The 19,075-nt window shown below is 38.1% G+C and overlaps 1 protein-coding gene across 1 annotated transcript in view; it reads right to left on the bottom strand.

Moving 5' to 3' along the window:
- MINPP1 (multiple inositol-polyphosphate phosphatase 1) overlaps positions 1-19,075 on the bottom strand; it is a 44,754-nt gene that overhangs the window by 6,653 nt on the left and 19,026 nt on the right. The window contains exon 4 of the mRNA XM_002914383.4: positions 18,772-18,905. Within this exon, the coding sequence (XP_002914429.2) occupies positions 18,772-18,905 (134 nt within the window). The remainder of the gene's footprint in view (positions 1-18,771; positions 18,906-19,075) is intronic.

Raw genomic sequence — 19,075 nt, 5'->3', positions numbered from 1 at the left:
AAAACACTAATTTGCTCAGAAATCCCAAAGTGTCTGTAGAAAATAATGAACTTACAATTATTTGTAGGTTGGATTTTCTATAATGATCAGATAAAAATATTTTAAGTTTATGAGATACTACCAAAGGAGAAATGAGCACAGTTCCACTTGTGATCATTTTTGTCTACTTTTCCCCTCTGTGCCTTGTACACACAGCAGGCGCTGTTACAACTTCAGAGAAAGCCGCTGGCTGGTGCTGCCTGTGTTCACACAGAAAGGCCGTGCACAAAACGGCTGCAGCCTATTCTCCAAAACAAAACAAAGAGGAGCAAGATCCATTTGGTTACCTTGTTTAGATGCCAGAGGTCGAATCATTCCCTGCCAAGTGCCAGGTACCACGCCGGTTTGTTTCATTTTCTTTTTAGAAGGGTGGTAAGGTGAAAGAACAAAAAAACAAATGAAAGCTCCTCCTGGCTCTTGCAGCTAGCACTTGTGTGTTAGGGGCACCCAGGGAGGACGAGCAGGAGAGCTAGCCCTCCTGTCCCAGCAGGAAGGGCCCTGCTCCGGGGAGGAGGCAGGGTCTAAGCAGGGTGACAGACGCACTCCCAGCAAGTCTTAAAGCGGAAACGTTGCCCACTGCGGCCTCAGGAAAGTGTCAGGGCCGCTTTATCCTAGGATGTGGATGTTACTTACCATCCCCTGTTCACAGATGAGAATCCTGGGCTTAACTAACTTACCTAAGCCATCTCTGAACTAACCATTAAAGTCACTACAAAAACACCCATTCATTAATTTGCATCACCCACACCTGAAAAAAAGGATCACTTGGTGGACTACATGTAAACAATCATAAATGTGTGTGCACAAATCTTTACTGGGCACACAGTAAGAAGACACTTGACTGGTTTGGTTTATGGCTTTTTTTGAAAATGTCAAGAAATCAGACTATTAAAAATCTGGCTTAGAAAAATCTTATCTCAAGGCAGCAGCTTATAAAATAGAAAAGAATGTTTTATATTTTATAAAATATGCTACCAACACGAACATAAAATTGAAACCCTAAAGTCGTCTAAAAAAACTCTAAGCACTTTCATGTTCCACACAATTTAAAAAATCTTTCTTCCTGGTTTTTGCATTTCAAAAGGAAAATTCAGTGCTCACTAAATGCCTAGTTTGGGTTAAGGGTAAAAAGAATTTAGCACACTCTTAAATAAGTTAAGAGACCTAAAAGAATGTTCAGTATTTTTTGCACTAACTCAAAAGTATTTCTATTAAATTATAGATCACAATATAAATCACTTCAAACATAACTATTTTTCTTCACTATTTTATTTTTCCTAGCCAAACTCAACTTAGTAATTCTTAATGGTTCTGGTGTTACAACTAAATATAATAAAGCAATCTTCTCCAAGGCTCCCCAAGAAAGTAGCAATAAAAAATCTAACTCATAATTACGAAGTATAAAACTCAAAAGCACTTAGCCAATAATTTCTCAGCCTTTTTACACTCTATAGTTCAAGTCAGGGATCCACTCAGAGCCACGAATATCAGCACGGTTTTCTTATAAATATTGACTAAGCACTATGTAAAGTGATTTTTACTTTACTGTTTGAAACTCTACCAAAATATCAAAATCTGGGGGGGGGTGTGTGTGTGTGTATGCCAACTAGAACTTTAACGTTTCCAGTCAGTAAGGAGCTTAGAAACTGCCACTCCACAGTAACAACAAAGAACTGAACAAACTGAAAAATCAACAAGTCTTCTTCAGATCCATCAGAAAAGTTCACAAGGCAAAGTGCTGCTCCTCAGACAGGAGAGATGGACAGGTGGACGCAGAGAATCAGCCTGTACAAGAGTAGAAACTCCATGGAAACCAGGGCGGGGCAGGAAAACCTAAACTTTAACTGACAAATTGCTAAAGGCTCAGTGTGGACAAGTCCGGAGTTAAACACTCCAAGGGACCCCAGGGAGCACCCACATTTGGTGAATTTTACCTATAGGAACCATTTGAAAGATGCCAGAGCTTTCTGTTCCTCTTAACAAGACCGGCCCTCAGGGGAAACTGTTTTTCCAGAGCCTAACCTGTCTCAGGGAAGGGAAATACCCAGCTCTAGCCACCTCCAACCATCCTGTGCCACCTAAAGGGGAGGAAGACTACTGAGAAGCATGGGTGCCGTTCCCCCACACACCTCACCACCACATTACTAAGGGCTGTTTACCATAGTTCCTTTTACCCAGTGTATCATGTGCAAAAAATTGACAAGGCAGACTAAAAGGCAAAAAAATCATTGTTTAAGGAGACCGAAAAAGTAGCAGACCCAGAATCAGATATGGCAGATATGGTGGAATTATCAGGCCAGGAATTTTGTAAAAATACATGATTAACATGTAAAAGCTAAATAACATGCAAAAAGAGATGGATAATATAAGTCGAGAGGTGGAAATTCTAAGAAAGACTCCAAAGAGCACTAGAGATTAAAAACATGGTGCAGAAGTGAGGAATGTGCTTGTAACCTGGACAGGGCTAAAGAATCTCTGAGCTTGAGCATATAACAACAGAAACTTCCTAAACTGAAAAGCACAGAGAATAAAAACTGAAAAAAGCAGAACACAATATCCAAGAACTGTGGGACAGAATATCCAAGAACTAACTGTGGGACAATTACAAAAGGTTTGATTTGCATGTGTTATGGGAATACCAGAAGAGAAAGACAGAAAATGAAGCAATCTTTAAAGCAATAATGACTGCGAACTTCCCCAAATTAATGTTAGATCCTAAAACACAGATCCAGGAAGCTCAAACACCGAGCAAATAAATTCCAAAACAAAACAAAACAAACCCCCATACCTAACCATACCATAGTCAAACTTCATAAAATCAAAGACATAGAAAAAAATATTGAAAGAAGCCATGAAAGCAAGGCAGTGAACTATTTATGTGTTGAGAGAAAACGCCCACCAACCTAGTATTTTGCACCATGCAAAATTATCCTTCAGAAGTGACAAAAATCAAGGGAATTTGTTGCCAGTGGACATGCTTCACAAAAAATGTTAAAAGAAGTTCTTCAGAGAGAAGGAAAATGTTATAGGTCAGAAACTCAGAGCTACATAAAGAAAGAACACTGGAGATGAATAAGTGAAGGTAAAATAAAAACATTTACATTTTTTACTCTTAACTGACCTCACAGATAATAATTTGTTCAAAATAATAATAGCAATAATGCACTTGATTATGTATGCACGTCTGTGTGTGTGCACACACACTATGTATGTTTACGTGTAAGTACAATGAATGACAGCAATGATACAGGGACAGGAAGGAAGAATTAGAAATATTTTGTTATTATAAGGTACTTGCAACTACCCATGAAGTGGTACAGTGTTATCTGAAAGGAGACTTAGGTTAGCTGTCAAGGCATATTGCAAATTCTAGGGCAACCACCAAAAAAAGAAATACAGCTGATATGCTAAGAAATGAGAGGAAATGGAATGATATAAAATGCTCAGCTGAAACTTCAAAAGCCAAGTGTTTTTCAAGTGTGAAAGACAAAAACAGGAACAAAGAACAAGGGCAACAAATAGATAACAGTAACAAACATGGTAAATACTAATCCAACTACATTAATAATCACTGTCAAAGTCAACGGACAAAATATACCAAAATTAAAAGACAGAGATTGTCAGAGTGTTTAAAATACAAAGTTCCAATTATACGTTGCCTATAAGAAACCACTTTCAATGTAAAGATGCATACCGATTAAAAGTAAAGTAACAGAGAAAGAACATACTAATTAACACTAATCAAAATAAAGCAGGAGTAGCTATATAAATTTCAGACAGGACCAACTGCAGAGCGAGGAAAGTTATTAGGGATAAAGAGGGGCATTAGATATTGATTAAGGGGTCAATACCCCAAGAATAAATAATACTCCTTAATGTGTATATATATGCTTCATAGAGCACAAAATGCATGAGGCAAAAACTGATAGGACTCCAAGAGTAAACAGATGAACTCTCTATTATAGTTGGAGACTTTAATAACTCTCTTTAAGAAATGGTCAGATCCAGCAGGCCAAAAATCGCTAAGCATACAGTTAAACCCAACAAGATCATCAATCAACCGGATATAACGACACCTACAAACTACTTCATTCAACAATAGCAGATTACACGTTCTTCTCAAACTCATATGGAACATTCAACAAGAGATCACATTCTGTGACATAAATCACATCTTAAAAAATTTAAAAGAATAGAAATTATGTGACATATGCTCAGTTGATGAAGCTAGGAATCACTAACAGAAAGATAACTGGAATATCCTCAAATACTTGGAAGATTACACAACACACTTCTAAATAACACACAGGTCAAAGAGGAAATCTCAAAACAAATTTAAAAATATTTTGAACTAGATGAAATGAAAACAACTTATTAAAAATTTATGGGACGCAGTGAAAGCAGTGCTTATAGGGCATTTTACAGCATCTAATATATACATATATACATATATCAGAAAAGAAGAAAGATCTAAAATCAACTATCTCAGCTTCCATTTTAGGAATGTAAAAAAAGAAAAGCAAATCAAATCCAAAGTAAGTAGAAGAAAATAAAATTAAAAATGAATGCAGACATCCACGAAATTTAAAACAAAAAAGCAATAGAGAAAAATCAATAATATCAAAAACTAGTTCTTTGAAAAGATCAATAAAATCAGTAAGCCTCTAGCCAGGTTAAGAAAAAGGAGGGTAGGCACAAATTACTCATATCAGAAAAGAGATCACCACAGATCCTAAAACATTAAAAGGATAACAAAGGAATATTATAAACAACCCTATGCCCACAAGCTTGGTAATCTAGATGAAATGGACCAATTCCTTGAAAGACACAATCTGCCAAAACTAACACAAGAATAGAAGATCTAAGTAAGTCTATCTATTAAGAAATTGAATCAGTAATTAATAACCTTCCAAAAGAGCAACGGCCCCAAAGGATTCACCAGAGAACTCTACCAAACCTTTAAGGAAGAAATTCTACCAATTTTCTACTAACTTTTCCAAAAAACAGAAGCAAAGGGAATACTAATTCTATGAGACTAGTACTACCCTAATACCAAAGCCAGGCAAAGATAATACTAAAAATATATATATATATACACAACCAATATACATTAAGATAGATGAACACAAAAATCCTAAGCAAAATATTAACAAATTGAATCCAACAATGTATAAAAAGAATTCTACACCACAACCAAGTAGGATCTGTATCAGGTGTCAAGGCTGGCTCAACATTCAAAAGTCGATTAATGTAAACAATCACATCAACAGACTAAAAAAGAAAAATCACATTATCAATAGATTCAGAAAAAGCATTTGACAAAATTCAATATTCATTCATGATAAAAATTCTCAGCAAACTAGGAATAGAGGAACTTCCTCCACTGGATAAAAGACATATACAAAAAGCTATAGTTAACATCAAACTTAATGGTAAAAAATGCAAAGCCTTCCTACTAAGATCAGGTACAAGTCAAGGATGTCTTCTCTAACCACTGGTTTTCAACATCATACTGGAATCCTAGCTAACACAATGAAACTTCCCGGCGCCCAGAAAAGGTATATATCTTGGGAAGGAAGAAATAAAACTTTGGCTTTGCAGATGACATGACTGTCTATGCAAAAAATCCAAATAATCAACAAAAAAAACTCCTGGAATTAATAAGTACATATAGCAAGGTTGCAGAATACAAGACTAATATATAAAAGTCAACTGCTTTTCTACATACCAACAATAAACAAGGGGAAATTTGAAATTAAAAACACATTATCTTTTATATTAGTACCCCCAAAATCAAATACTTAGGTATAAAATAACATAATATGTATAAGATCTGAGAAAACTACATAACTCACGAAAGAAATCAAAGACCTGAATTAATGGAGAGATACCCCACGTTCATGGATAGGAGGACACAATACTGTCAATATGTTAGTTCCTCCCAACTTCATCTACGAATTCAATGCAATCCAAATAAAATCCCAATAAGTGATTCTGTAGATACCAACGAACTGATTCTAAAGTTTATATGGAGAAGCAAGAGACCTAGATAAGCCAACACAATATTGAAGAACAAAGTTGTAGGACTGACACTACAACTTTTCAAGACTTACTGTAAAGTTACAGAAATCAAGGTAGTGTCGTTTGGCGAAACTATAGACAAACAGACCAACAACAGAACAGAGAGCCCAGAAACAGAACCCCATATATATAGTCAACTGATCTTTGACAAAGCAAAGGGAATACAAAAGAGCAAAGACAATCTTTTCAACCAATGGAGCTGGAGCACTGGACATCCACATGAAAAAAAAAATGCATCTAGACACAGACCTTATACCCTTCACAAAAATTAACTCAAAAGGATCACAGACCTAAATGTAAAACTCAAACTATAAAACTCCTAGAAGATAACATAGGCGAAAACCTTGATGACCCCTGGTATGGCAAGGACTTTTTAGATGCAACACCAAGGGCATGACCAATGAAAGATATAATTAATAAGCCAGACTTCATTACAGTTAAAAATTTTTGGGCGCCTGGGTGGCTCAGGTGGTTGGGTGTCTCTGCCTTCGGCTCAGGTCATGTTCCCAGAGTCTTGAGATCAAGCCCCATGTCAGGCTCCCTGCTCTGCGGGGAGCCTGCTTCTCCTTCTCCCCGACTTGTGGTCTCTAGTTCTCTCTCTCTCAGATAAATAAAATCTTAAAAAAAAAATTTAAATTAAAAACTTCTGCTCTACTAAAGACAATGTCAAGAGAACAGACTCAAAAAATAAGAAACCAACCAACCCTAAATTAAAAAGAGTAAAAGGCCTGAATAGATACCTCACGAAAAGATAAACAGATGGCAAGTAAGCATATGAAAAGGTGTTCAACATCATACACCATTATGTATTGCAAATTAAAACAACGAGATACCACTACACAACTATTAGAGGAGTGAAAATTGAAATACTGACAATACCAACTGCTGACAAAAGAAACTTTCATTCATTGCGAAAGCAAAATGATATGGCCACTGCAGATACAGTTTGAGGTTTCTTACAAAATTAAACATAATCTTACCATACAATCCACCAACTGTGCTCCTTGGTATTTACGCAAAAGAATTAAGAACTTATATCCACACAAAAATCTGAACGTGAATGTTAAGACTAGCTTTATTCATAATTGTCAAAACCTGGAAGCAACCAAGATGCCCTTCAGTAGGTAAACAGGTAAATAATACATCCCGACAATGAAGTATTACTCCATGCTAAAAAGAAATGCACTGTCAGGCCATCAGAAGATGTGGAGGAAACGTAAGTGCATATATATAACTAAGTAAAAGAAGCTAATCTGAAAAGGCTACATACTGTATGATTCCAACAACGTGACATTCTGGAAAAGGCAAAACTAAGAAGATAGTATACATTTGTCCAAATCCAGAGAATGTGTCACTCCAAGAGTGAACCCCAGCGTAAACCGCAGACTTTGATGATGAGTATGTGTCAGTGTAGGGTCAACAGTTACAATGAAGGTACCACTGTGATGTCGGGTGTCAACAGTATGGGAGGTTGTGCGGGGGGGGCGGGCAGAGGGAGTTTGCGGGAACTTTGTACTTTCTGCTCAGTTTTGCTATGAACCTAACACTGCTCTAAAAAAAAAAAGCTCATTCATTAAAAAAACAAAGAAACGAACTATTGCCATGGGAATATATGTGACCAAAGAGAGTATACTCTCCCTCCATAGAGTTAATATAAACCCTCTTGAACAGCTGTTCAAGCTCATACCTGTTTGCCCCCTTTTAAGACTTACTCACATTTCACTTTTCTTTGACAGATTTAAGTAGCATTAATGTTAAATGGAAAAACATATTGTATTTCTATCCTAAATTTTATCTGCTCACTAAAAGTGGGGACTTGGGATATCCTCAATTAGTGGAGGCTAAAGAGTTGTGGAGTTCGTGTGTACACCCACAATAAGGTTTTTTGTTTGTTTTGTAACTCTAAAGACATCAAAGCAAATACATTAAGAGTTATTTAAGGTCCAACTTTCAACAAAAGCCATTAAAAGTATGTGCCAGGTTCTATACAATAAATCAGTAATTTCTCTGAAGTTGGTTTCATTTGAAGAACACACTGCTCTTTGCTGTCTTTTAACAGTGAATAAATCTTACAAGTGTTCTAGGCCATCTGCTAGGAATTGATTTACTCCAGTTTGTACAGTCCCCATTGGTATTTGAAAGAATCAGATCCTCAGCTTCTCCTTGAAAATACCTAAGTCCTACTGGTGGCATAAGAACTTTTCTGGGTTTCATTCCCAAGCTTCTTCAAAGCAAAGCTGCTCTATGATTAAACACAAAATATTGGCAACAGAAAATGGGTAGGAACGTGTGTGTGTCTGAATGAGGGAGTAAGGGAGTGGTGTTGTGTGTTGAAAAGATGTAAATGTTTTTAGAGGAGGAGCTGCCAACTACTGCAATCAGTAGTGAGGCACGGTCGATACCCACTGCACCTGTAGCTGTTAACTTGGGGGGGGGACGTAAAACCACGGAGAATCTGCCGAATGGAATGGGACTTCCTCCCAGAGAAATGCATGCGGCCATAAAAAAATGAATCCAGCTGTGGGAGTTCAGACTCTCTAACGTCCCCAGAATCCCTCTCGGTACCTTTTCAGTCTGACATCCTGAGGAACAGTCCACTCAACTTCTGTCCCACACCTGTCTGTATCTCCTGCATCAATCACATGTACCCCAGGGAAGTCCAATGATTTTACCCTCGTGGGTCCTATATTTAAAATGTCTTGACAGATTAATTAACGTTTAATATTTGCATACTTAACTTCAAATTAATAATTCAGATGTTTTATAATTTGCTTTGAACTTACCTATTTTTCCTGCATCTTTCTGTTTCTCTGCTTTCTGTATTCTGACTGTATTCTGATCCATCAACTGACACAGATTTCTATTAGTCGCATTTCTCAAACTAACTTATATCCCCGACTTGTAATGACTATTCTTTCTTTAAAACTCTTCGCAGAACAGTCTCCCAAAGAATGAGGACAAAGACATGAAATAGGACACCTTTAGCTCTGCTCTCATCTTCTGATAAAAAGGCATTAAACTTGGAATGTCACATTTTCCAGAACGTGACAAAACCACTGTAAACGATTAATACAAATATAAGAAAACAAATGAGTAATGTACCAATGTATATACAGAATTACACATTTGGGATCCTAATGTCTGAAGGCTGAGATGTGGTCAAGCCCCCTCATTTTAAAATAAGAAAAAGACAAGTGTGTTATGAATGCTATCTAGAAGGATAAGAACATAGGTCTCCAAATAGCCCCCTTTTACTTACATAAGTCAGTAAGGAGATTTTATCAAATCTTCAATAAAAAACAAAATTTAATTTGAAGTCTAAAATTATGTTGTTAAATGAGGATTGAGGACTATGTATGTGTTCAATTTGGGTAAAATACCTCTAGAAGGTACTTAAAGTCATTCAAAAAGCTCAACCAGAGAAACAACTAATAATTGTATGTTTTTCCTCTAAATGTCCTCAGCTTAGATCTTTCTAAGCTCTTAATTCATGTTTCACACTCAACTAGTGTTATGCAGAGTGTGTTTTTAAGCATGATCCAGGAATATCAGCTTGAGCTTGAGACATCTCAGACAATTCCCATACTTATGTAAGCACACAAATAAACATGAAGTGCCAGAGGCAGGACATGCTCTGGGAAGAAAATCACCAGGAAATAAATATATTTTGTAAGTCTTCCTATATATCTGATTGACGCATCAGCTCCAATGAGGCATGTGGAGAAGCATCAGTTTGACAGCTTAGCACAAATGTAGAACTAAAATGACTTTAGCATTGTTTTTTTTCTCCAGCAAAAATAGAACAGAAATAGCTTCTGCTTCCAGCCACAGGGACTGGGTTTACCTTCCCGCCTTCAACTGCTCTAAAGCCAGCAACAATAAATGCGGCGGCAGTTCTGAGACACTCAGCACTAGGCAGAGGCCAAGTGAGGGAAGGTAAACCCTAAGGGCTCTCGCAGCTCACCACCGGGTTTCCAGGCAGCAGCACAGAGGAGGGGAGCCCGGATGGAGCACGACGATCTTCCTGAGCAGGTGAGACAGGACTGAGAACTCAGGGAGGCCACACTGGCTGCAGTTCACAGGGCAGAGTTCTGGAAAAGAGAGATGTGCAGGGACTCCCCTCCAGCTGTCGGCTGGTACCAATCAGCAAGTGCTTGCAAGGAAACTATCCAAATCCAGGGAAAACACTGGAAAAGAACAGGTGAAAACACTTCCCAAAGCTAACCCAGGGCCCGGAAGAGTCTGTTTCCACAAGCCAGACTAGGAAAACCTCAACATGACAGGGTACCAAACAGATGCTCGGGAGGAACCACCTCCACAGGGCAGCAAGGCCAGCCCAAAAGAGACCTATTACAAAAAGAAAAAGGCGAACCACAGACTAGGAGAATCTATTTGTAAGGCGTAACTCTGAGTAAGGACTTATACCTAGAATATATACAGAGAACTCTTCCAGCAACAGAAGATGATGAACAACCCAATTACAAACAGCTAAAAGATGTGAACAGACCCTTTGCCAAAGTAATCACAGGGATGGTAAACGAGTACATGGAAAGATGGCCAGTATTAACAGTGTTTGGGGAAACGCAAACCAGAACTACAATGAGGAGCTACTACACGCCCACTAGACCTGCTAAAATTAAAAAACCCTTCCTTATCACGCTTCGACCAGCATGTAGAACAGCTGAGCTCTCACACACGGAGGGCAGAGCCTGGCAGTGTCTTCAGAACATAAACATTCCCCTACATGTGACTCAGCTAGTCCGTCTCTAGGTCTTACGCAAGAGAAAGGAAAGCAATGCCCACACCGAAACAACCAAAATTCACAGCAGCTTTGTTTGTTACAGCCTCAAACTGGAAACTACCTAAATACTGATCGTAAGGAGAATGGATTAACAAACCGCGGTATTTGGATGCCTGGGTGGCTCCATCAGTTAATTGTCTGCCTTCGGCTCAGGTCATGATCTCAGGGTCCTGCGATGGAGCCCAGAGTCGGGCTCCCTGATCAGTGGGGAGTCTGCTTCTCCCTCTGCCCCTTACCCCACTCGTGCTCTCTAATAAAAAATCTTAAAAAAAAAAAAAAAACCCAAAAACCCTTTGGCGTATCCGTACTGTGGAGCACTGTTCAGGTTTAACAAGGAGTGAACTACTGATAGCCACAACAACACAGATGATCTCATAACCATTATGCTGAGTGAAAGCAGCAAAGGAAAAAATGTACGCAAGTATATGGTTCCATTATATAAAAGTCCAGAAAAAACCATCTATAGTGAGAGAAAGCAGATCAGGTCTATGGGTGGAGGGTGGGAAGAGCCACAAGGAAATCTTTGCATGTGATGGATATTTCATTATCTTGGTTGTGGTGACGGTTTCATGTGTACATACACATGCAAAACTCATCAAACTGTACACTTGAAATGTGTGCCGTCTACATAAATGATATGTCAATAAAACTGTTTTTAGGAAATTAAAACAAGTATTAAGGGTGGATATGCTGAGGTTGGGGAAAGAAGTCTTCAGTGTTCAACCTCAAAGACTCCTTCTCCCATAAAACCTTTACCAAACTCCACAGATCAAATTAATTCTCCTTTAGCAGTTTTTAAAAAAACGTGTTTTTTAAACTAGGGCATAGGTTCATTGAGACAGTAATTTAAATGTTTACCCTCTACTGCCTGCTTTGGACACTAGAACAGAGTCTGAGTAACACCAAAATCCAGGAAGCACTTAGGAGGCATGTGCTAAAATCTAGGAGAAAGATACTAGCCTGAACTGTAGCTGTGCAGTGAGGGTGAAGAAAAGTGGGAGGAGCAGATATAAAACTGAAAGGATAAACAAACCAACAAAACAGAACATAACCGGGTGAGCAGATATAGAAAGTGAGGGAGGCAGAGTCAAGCGTAAGGCAGCTTGTGGCTCGGATGCCTGGGAGGATGATGGTAACACTGACTAAAACAGGGACTACAGGAGAAAAAGGGAGGATGTCGGATATTCCTTTAATGCATATTGACCCCCACCTGGGCCACAGGCTTGTTCGTGGCACTGAGGAGTGGACACTGAAACAGAGTTCCAGACATCACAGGCCTGCAGTCCACACAGAGTCACAAAGTCTTCCCAGAAGCCAGCTGGACACTGGAAACTGAACTCAGAGCCCAGTCAGGCCAGTTATATTTTTAACCTTGGTTAGCCAGTTTCTTTCGACAAGCAGCACTAACAGTTTCCTGCTATACTACTTAGAACCCACGGAACCCTGACTTCAGGAAGGGAGCAGAACGACAAGCATCTGAGGACTTAGAATCTGCACACATTTCTAAGAAGGAGAAAAGACAAAAATCCCCCATTCCGGTGGGCTAAATAACTGACCAAAACAGCTATTTAAAAATCACCTGTTGCCACTACACATATATCTCAATGCTGCCATCTTATGTTAAAATACGGAACTACACAACATTAAAAAGCCATTCCCTTATTCAACAGTGAACTCTGAAAATATCAAAGATTTGAGAGTCAATGAAAAGGCAGACAAAAATTAATGAGATTTTAATGACAATAATGAATATTTGCGGCAGTTCATTTTGGTATCTGAGAGTACCCATGATGAAGTGAAAGCTCTCATGTGGCTAGCAATTTCAGTTCAGAATGTAAACCTTACTTTTTAAAAAAGATTTCATTTATTTATCTGACAGAGACAGACAGAACACAAGCAGGGAGAGCAGCAGACAGAGAGAGAGAGAGGGAGAAGCAGGCTCCCTGCTGACCACGGAGCCCGATGTGGGGCTCAATCCCAGGGACCTGGGATCATGACGTGAGTGGAGGGCAGATGCTTCACCGGACTGAGCCACCCAGGTGCCCCTAAACCTTACTTTAAAAAAGTAGGACACTTCCTTCTTATTAAATTCCTTATTGAATGCCCCCAATCTAGAAACATAAAAATACATCAACAGAGGTAATGGGGAAGGGAAGAGCAGAATAAAACCGAACAGGCCTTGTCTCTTTGTAAATCCAATCTGCTTTTCTTTAAAGATTTTATTTCTGAGAGACAGAAAGAGAGAGAAAACAGAAGCAGGGCAAGGGGCAGAGGGAGAGGGAGAAACAGACTCCCCACTGAGCAGGGATTGCAGGGCTTGATCCCAGAACCCTAGGATCATGACCTGAGTCGAAGTCACATGCTTAACTGACTGAGCCACCCAGAAACCCCCAATCTGTTTTTCTAATCACAGCTGCTTAACTTTGCTTAAATAGTAGATGCACTGGTTTTAACTTTAATCCCATCACTGTAATGATGATTCAAGAAGGAATATAAAATTCAAGATCCTACTAAGAGTCAAGGACCCTGAACCTAACAGCCAGTCAAAATGGTGACACTTGTCAATTAACATTTGCAATCTTTGGTTTTTCTGTGAAAGTAAAACCATGCTCTTAAAACTATGCTGACGAAACAGAAACACTGAAGACCATCTCTGATTTAACATTAATATAAAAAGGTAAACTACCTGTGTACACAGTAGCAACTCAGTGTGGGATGGAGGAGGGGATAGGGAAAGCCAGGGTAGCCTGGGGACTCTAGAATTAAGTGAAAGTTCCCTCAGGCAACAGTAATGACAAAATATTGCTCATATATAAACATATTCACTTACAGACTGTAAGTCCAAATACAAGAAATATTTTAATTGAGAGGAAAAAAAGGTTAATGTTTCGATGGAATACATCAGAAAGAAATACAAAGATAAAAGACTCTCTTACAATCTTATTCTACCACACTGGTGTGTAATATTAATGCCGAGGGAGGCTGTGTATGTGCAGGAGGGGATGGTATGTGGGAACTCTGCAATTTCCACCCAAAATTTTGGTGTGAACTTAAAACTGCTCTGAAGAAGGAAGCCTATTAATTTTTTAAACCCTATTATTCTCTTTGCTGTATATGTCAGTTTTCTTTAGAAGTACTCTTAAATTTAGCACCGCTCATAAAATCAGTGTCAATCTGGTTTTGGATAGAAACCTGACAGGAGTCTCTAAATACACTTTCTTCCCTTTATTCAAGATGATTTAATCTTGATTCAACTACATAAATATTTTTTAAAACCTCAACCAGTCTTTTTGTACAGAGATAACCGGTCCCTGAAAAGCACCTGCCAGTTTCTTCATAATTACTGCTGACTTTCCTTCCTCAGGTAGAAAAGGAGAGGACTTCCCATTGTAAAAGGTCAAACTTTCCTTCCTTTGACTTTTTATACTGTTTCACAGTCTCACATGAACAGTTACACCATTATCCAGGGCTTTCATATACATTTCTATTTTTTCTAGATAGTAAGAGTCACAAGTACAAGTGTCTGTCATACTCATCACCGTTTCCAGGTCCTACAACACTACCTGACGTGTAACAGCAGGTGTTTTAAAATGGTTTTGAATGAATCTTCTTTTCAATTCCCAAATAAAGCAGTAATCATGCAAAAGGAGTAGACTTTCCTCAACTTGCCAATGAAAACATCCCATTATACTAAATGCTTTAAAGATATTATCTCATTTCATGATCACAACCACCCTGGGAGTCAGGAGCCTCCTTCCAGCCTCCTTCCAGAAGTCAGGAATCTGAAGCATCAACAAAGCAGAACCAGGACTCAAACTAAACCCAAGGACCTGTCCACAGCACCACACTACCTCTCTGCATTACTGCGTCTGACTCCACAAGCCACGCACGAAAATTAGCTTCACCAGCTTCTAAGTACAGAGAGTCAGCTACTACCTAACATAACGCAATAATCAAGCACTTGCATTTTTCCCTCTGTATTTCATCTGTGAGTGAGATAAGCATATTATAAGAAAATAAGCTAACGGGCGCCCGGGTGGCTCAGTCGGTGAAGCATCTGCCTTCTGCTCAGATCTAAATCTCAGGGTCCTGGGATGGAGCCCCCCTAAGGGGCTCCCTGCTCAGCAGTGAGTTTGCTTCTCCCTCCCCTTCTGCACCCGCCCCCAGCTCATGCTCACTAGCGCTCTCTCCCTTAAATAAAAATCTTAAAAAGAAAAGCTAAATATTGGAATTTCACTTTAAGATAAAAACAAAACAAAACCTCCCAGAGATGGGCTCCTGGGTGGCTCAGTTGGTTAAGGATCCAACTCTCGATTTCGGCTCAGGTCATGATCTCAGGGTGGTGGGACTGAGCCCTGAATCAGGCTCCATGCTGAGTGGGGAGTCTGCTTGAGATTCTCTCTCTCTTTCTCCCTCTACCCCGCCTCCCCTGCTCACGTGTGCACTCTCTAAATAAATAAATAGATAAATAAAATCTTTAAAAATAAATAGTGGTGATGGTGGTGGGAATGTTCAGAGGGTGACTCTGAATATACCAAAAACCACAGAATCGTACACTTTAGAAGGGTGAACTATATTATGTATGAACTATTTCTCAGAACTGTTTTTTAAAAAAATTCTGTGAGACTGTGGGAGTGGGGAAGGCTGTGCACATGTAGGGGAACGGAGTATATGGGAAATCTCTTTACCTTGCACTCAATTTTGCTGTGAACCAAAAAGTGCTATAAAAAATAAACTCCCTAAAAAAAAAAGGGGGGGTTGTCCTGTTTATAGTAATCCAGATCACCTCTATGGAACTGCAAGAGTCCTAACTTTTTTTAATATTCAATTACTTTACAGTATATTTTATTAAGGCAGAGAAGTGAACTAATAATTTTAGAACACAGTTTTGGTAATTACATGTCATAAGCATTTTGCAGTCATCTTGTAAAAAATTCTAAGGAAACACTCCATTTTCTGAATTAGTAAATTCTTCAAAAATATTCCCACTTTTACCAAAAGATTATTTCATTCTTTCTCCCCTTTTCCCTTTTACTAAATACCCATATTGTTTTAAATTTTTTATTGAAGTATAATGGAACTACCATAAAATCCACCTGGTTTTAACTGTTGAGTTAGATGAATTTTTTTTAAAGATTTATTTATTTGAGAGAGAGCATGAAAGCATGAGCAGGGGAGAGGAGGCAGAGGGAGAAGCAGGCTCAGCAGGGAGCCAGACTCAGGGCTCAATCCCAGGACCTGGAGATCATGACCTGAGCAGAAGGCAGGCGCTTAATTGACTGAGCCACCAAGGTGCCCCTAGTTAGATGGATTTTAGTGACTAAAACAGCTGTGTGTGCAAATTTCACACACAGTTTAAAGACACTTCTATTGCCCTAAAGACTTTCCTTCTCAAGACAATGGGGCTCGGGGCTGAAAATTCCAAGCTTCTACTCATGGCTTGGTTTTTCAGTGCATAAGCGCTCATCTTGGAGGTGTCCAGGGTCCCACCCAAAGCTGCCTCGTTAGAACAAAAGCCACTCTGATCACCCAGGAAATTACATGGTTTCAGGAGCCCTGTGTCAAGAACCTGGGGCAGAGACCAATATATACTTTTTCGATTATTTCACAGCCAGTTAAGGGGGTATACTGGCGGTATTTCACTGTGATTTTAGTATCTAATAATGGTGAGCATCTTTTCATGTGCTTATTTGCCATTCACTTATCTGTCTGGTAAAACCTCATGCTCTTTTTAGAACCTGGGTTGTCTCCTTATTGAGATGTAACATCTCTGTACATTCTGGATTCAAATCCTTAATCATATGTGTATATTTTGCAAATACTTTCTCTACATCTACAATTTATCTTCTCATTATCCAAATAGTTTTTAGAAGTGCAAAAACTTTTAATTTTGATGAAGTTCATTTTATCAATTTTTTGATGGATTGAGTTTTTGAGTGTTTTATTACGAAATCCTGACCTAATCCATGATTGTGAAGATTTACTTCCATGTTTTCTTGTAAGAGTTTCATAATTTTATCTCTTATATTTAGGCTGTTGAGCCTGCATTTCCTTCTGAAAGACTTCCAATTTTACATTTAAATCTATGCCCCATTTTTGTGTATAGTGTGAAGTAAGGGTCTAAGTGTCATTTTTTAACATATGGATATCCAATGGTTCCGGCACCATCTGTTGAAGACTATTCTTTTTTCCAATACATTGCCTTAGCCTCTTTGTCAAAAATTGACCACATATGAGTCTATTATTGACTTGATTCTATTCCACTGATCTATTTGGCTATGGCTACGGTTCTATAGTAAGTTTGAAGTGAGATAATTATAAGTTTTTGTTGGTGTTGTTCTTTTTCAAAATTGTTTTAGCTCTTCAAGGTTCTTTGCATTTCTGTACAAATTTTAGAATAAGCCTCTCAATTTCTACAAAGAGACCCAACTGAGACTGTGACAGGGATTGTATTCAGTTTAGAGATGATCAATCTGTCTTCCAATCCATAAAGATAGCATATCTCTCCATCTATTTGGGTCATCTTTAATTTCTCTCTGTAATGTTTCAGTTTTCAGTGTACAAAAATACTCATTTTGAAACACCAATGATAACTTCTTACACTTTAAATCTGGTATCAAATTGTAGTAGCAAATCTTGCAAAAATTATTTAAGTATCTTTCTGACACAATTTTAAGTTTGCCATTCCTCACATTCAACAACAGGATAACAATGAACAAAGAGCAAAAATCTGTTATCTTATGAAATTGACAGGTTATAAACACTCATAAAACTAAGTAGGAAAGAAGTTAATGCCTATATCAAAGACAGAACCTGCTTTGACTATTCTGCTCCACGAAAAGTGTCCAGTAGCAGAAACTAAGTACTCAATCTAGTTTTCTTCCCTAACTCCCATCAAACCCAAGAAAATTCCATAACTAGAGTCTCTCTCTCTCACACACACACTCTCATGTATGTATAAAAATACCGCAAACACAAATACACACTCTTCAGTCTTCTGTCTTCATCTTTACAGCATGTTTGCCTCTAATTATGAATATATAAGCTTTCACAGAAGCATTATTTGTCAAATAAAATGGGGTTAGTTAGGTTCTACCATAGGTTTAAATTATGAGAAGTTTTTTTTTAATAAACCTTGAAAAGTATGAATGTTAACAAAAACTTTTCCGTGAGAAACCCTCGTTCAAAATGAAAACATTTTGCAACTCCTACCAGAAGCCATGTATAATTACACTAGTTATAAGAGCAAAAACAGAAATTACCCAAATGTCCACCAACAAGAAAAGATGCTATAAACTGTGGTACTTCTTTACTGAATACCATACATTACCGAATACTGTACTATACTATAGTAAAAATGTTTCTTTTTTGACTTTATAGTATATGTAACATGATGAAAATTATAAATGTAATGCTGAAGGAAAAAAAAAAAAAGTCCCAGAAGACAATGAGCATATGACTGAGCAAAACTACACATATTGTTTGCACACATACACTTACAATAAAAACTATTTTTAAAGAGGCAAAAGCAATGCTATCCACCAACCTGAGTGCAGCAGTCACAGGGGTTAAGGAGTAGAGGGGGCAAGAGGTGGCAGGAAAAGGGAACCACTGCACGTGCAAACATTACTAATTCTCGAGTTCTTGGGTTGAACGAAGGGTTTAAATGTCTTATAACTCACATTATGTCATCTAACTTTTTCATAAGCCTAAATATTACATTAAAATATTTTTTAAAAACACAAGCAAAACCTGTTTTTTAAAATCCACCCATTATAAAACATTTTCCAGAAGCTTAATTGGACACTCAAGACAATACACATCAAAAAAATTTTTTTTAAAGTTTTTACCTCTGTTTCTGTTCAATTGCTTTGTCCAAGTGCCGGAAGATATCCTGAAACAGGGTGCAGCTGGACCGACTATTAATAGTATACCCATATCCTCTTTTCCAATATTGTTTCAGATCATTTAAATATTCTAATACCTAAAAATAAAAATTTTAAAAATTACTATGACATTTTTTAATGTTAAAAGATTCCCAGATTTAATAATGATACCCAGAAACGGTTACACTGTTTAATTACCATTCTACACAAAGTATAGTAGAATCTTAGCATTTATTGAGTTTATATTTGCCATTTTAAGCTTTTAAGA

This window comes from Ailuropoda melanoleuca, chromosome 6 (assembly GCF_002007445.2).
Source record: "Ailuropoda melanoleuca isolate Jingjing chromosome 6, ASM200744v2, whole genome shotgun sequence".
In the NCBI taxonomy this organism is placed as follows: Eukaryota; Metazoa; Chordata; class Mammalia; order Carnivora; family Ursidae; genus Ailuropoda; species Ailuropoda melanoleuca.
Note: the sequence above shows the minus strand (reverse complement) of the source record. Positions and strands in the feature narration are given on the sequence as shown.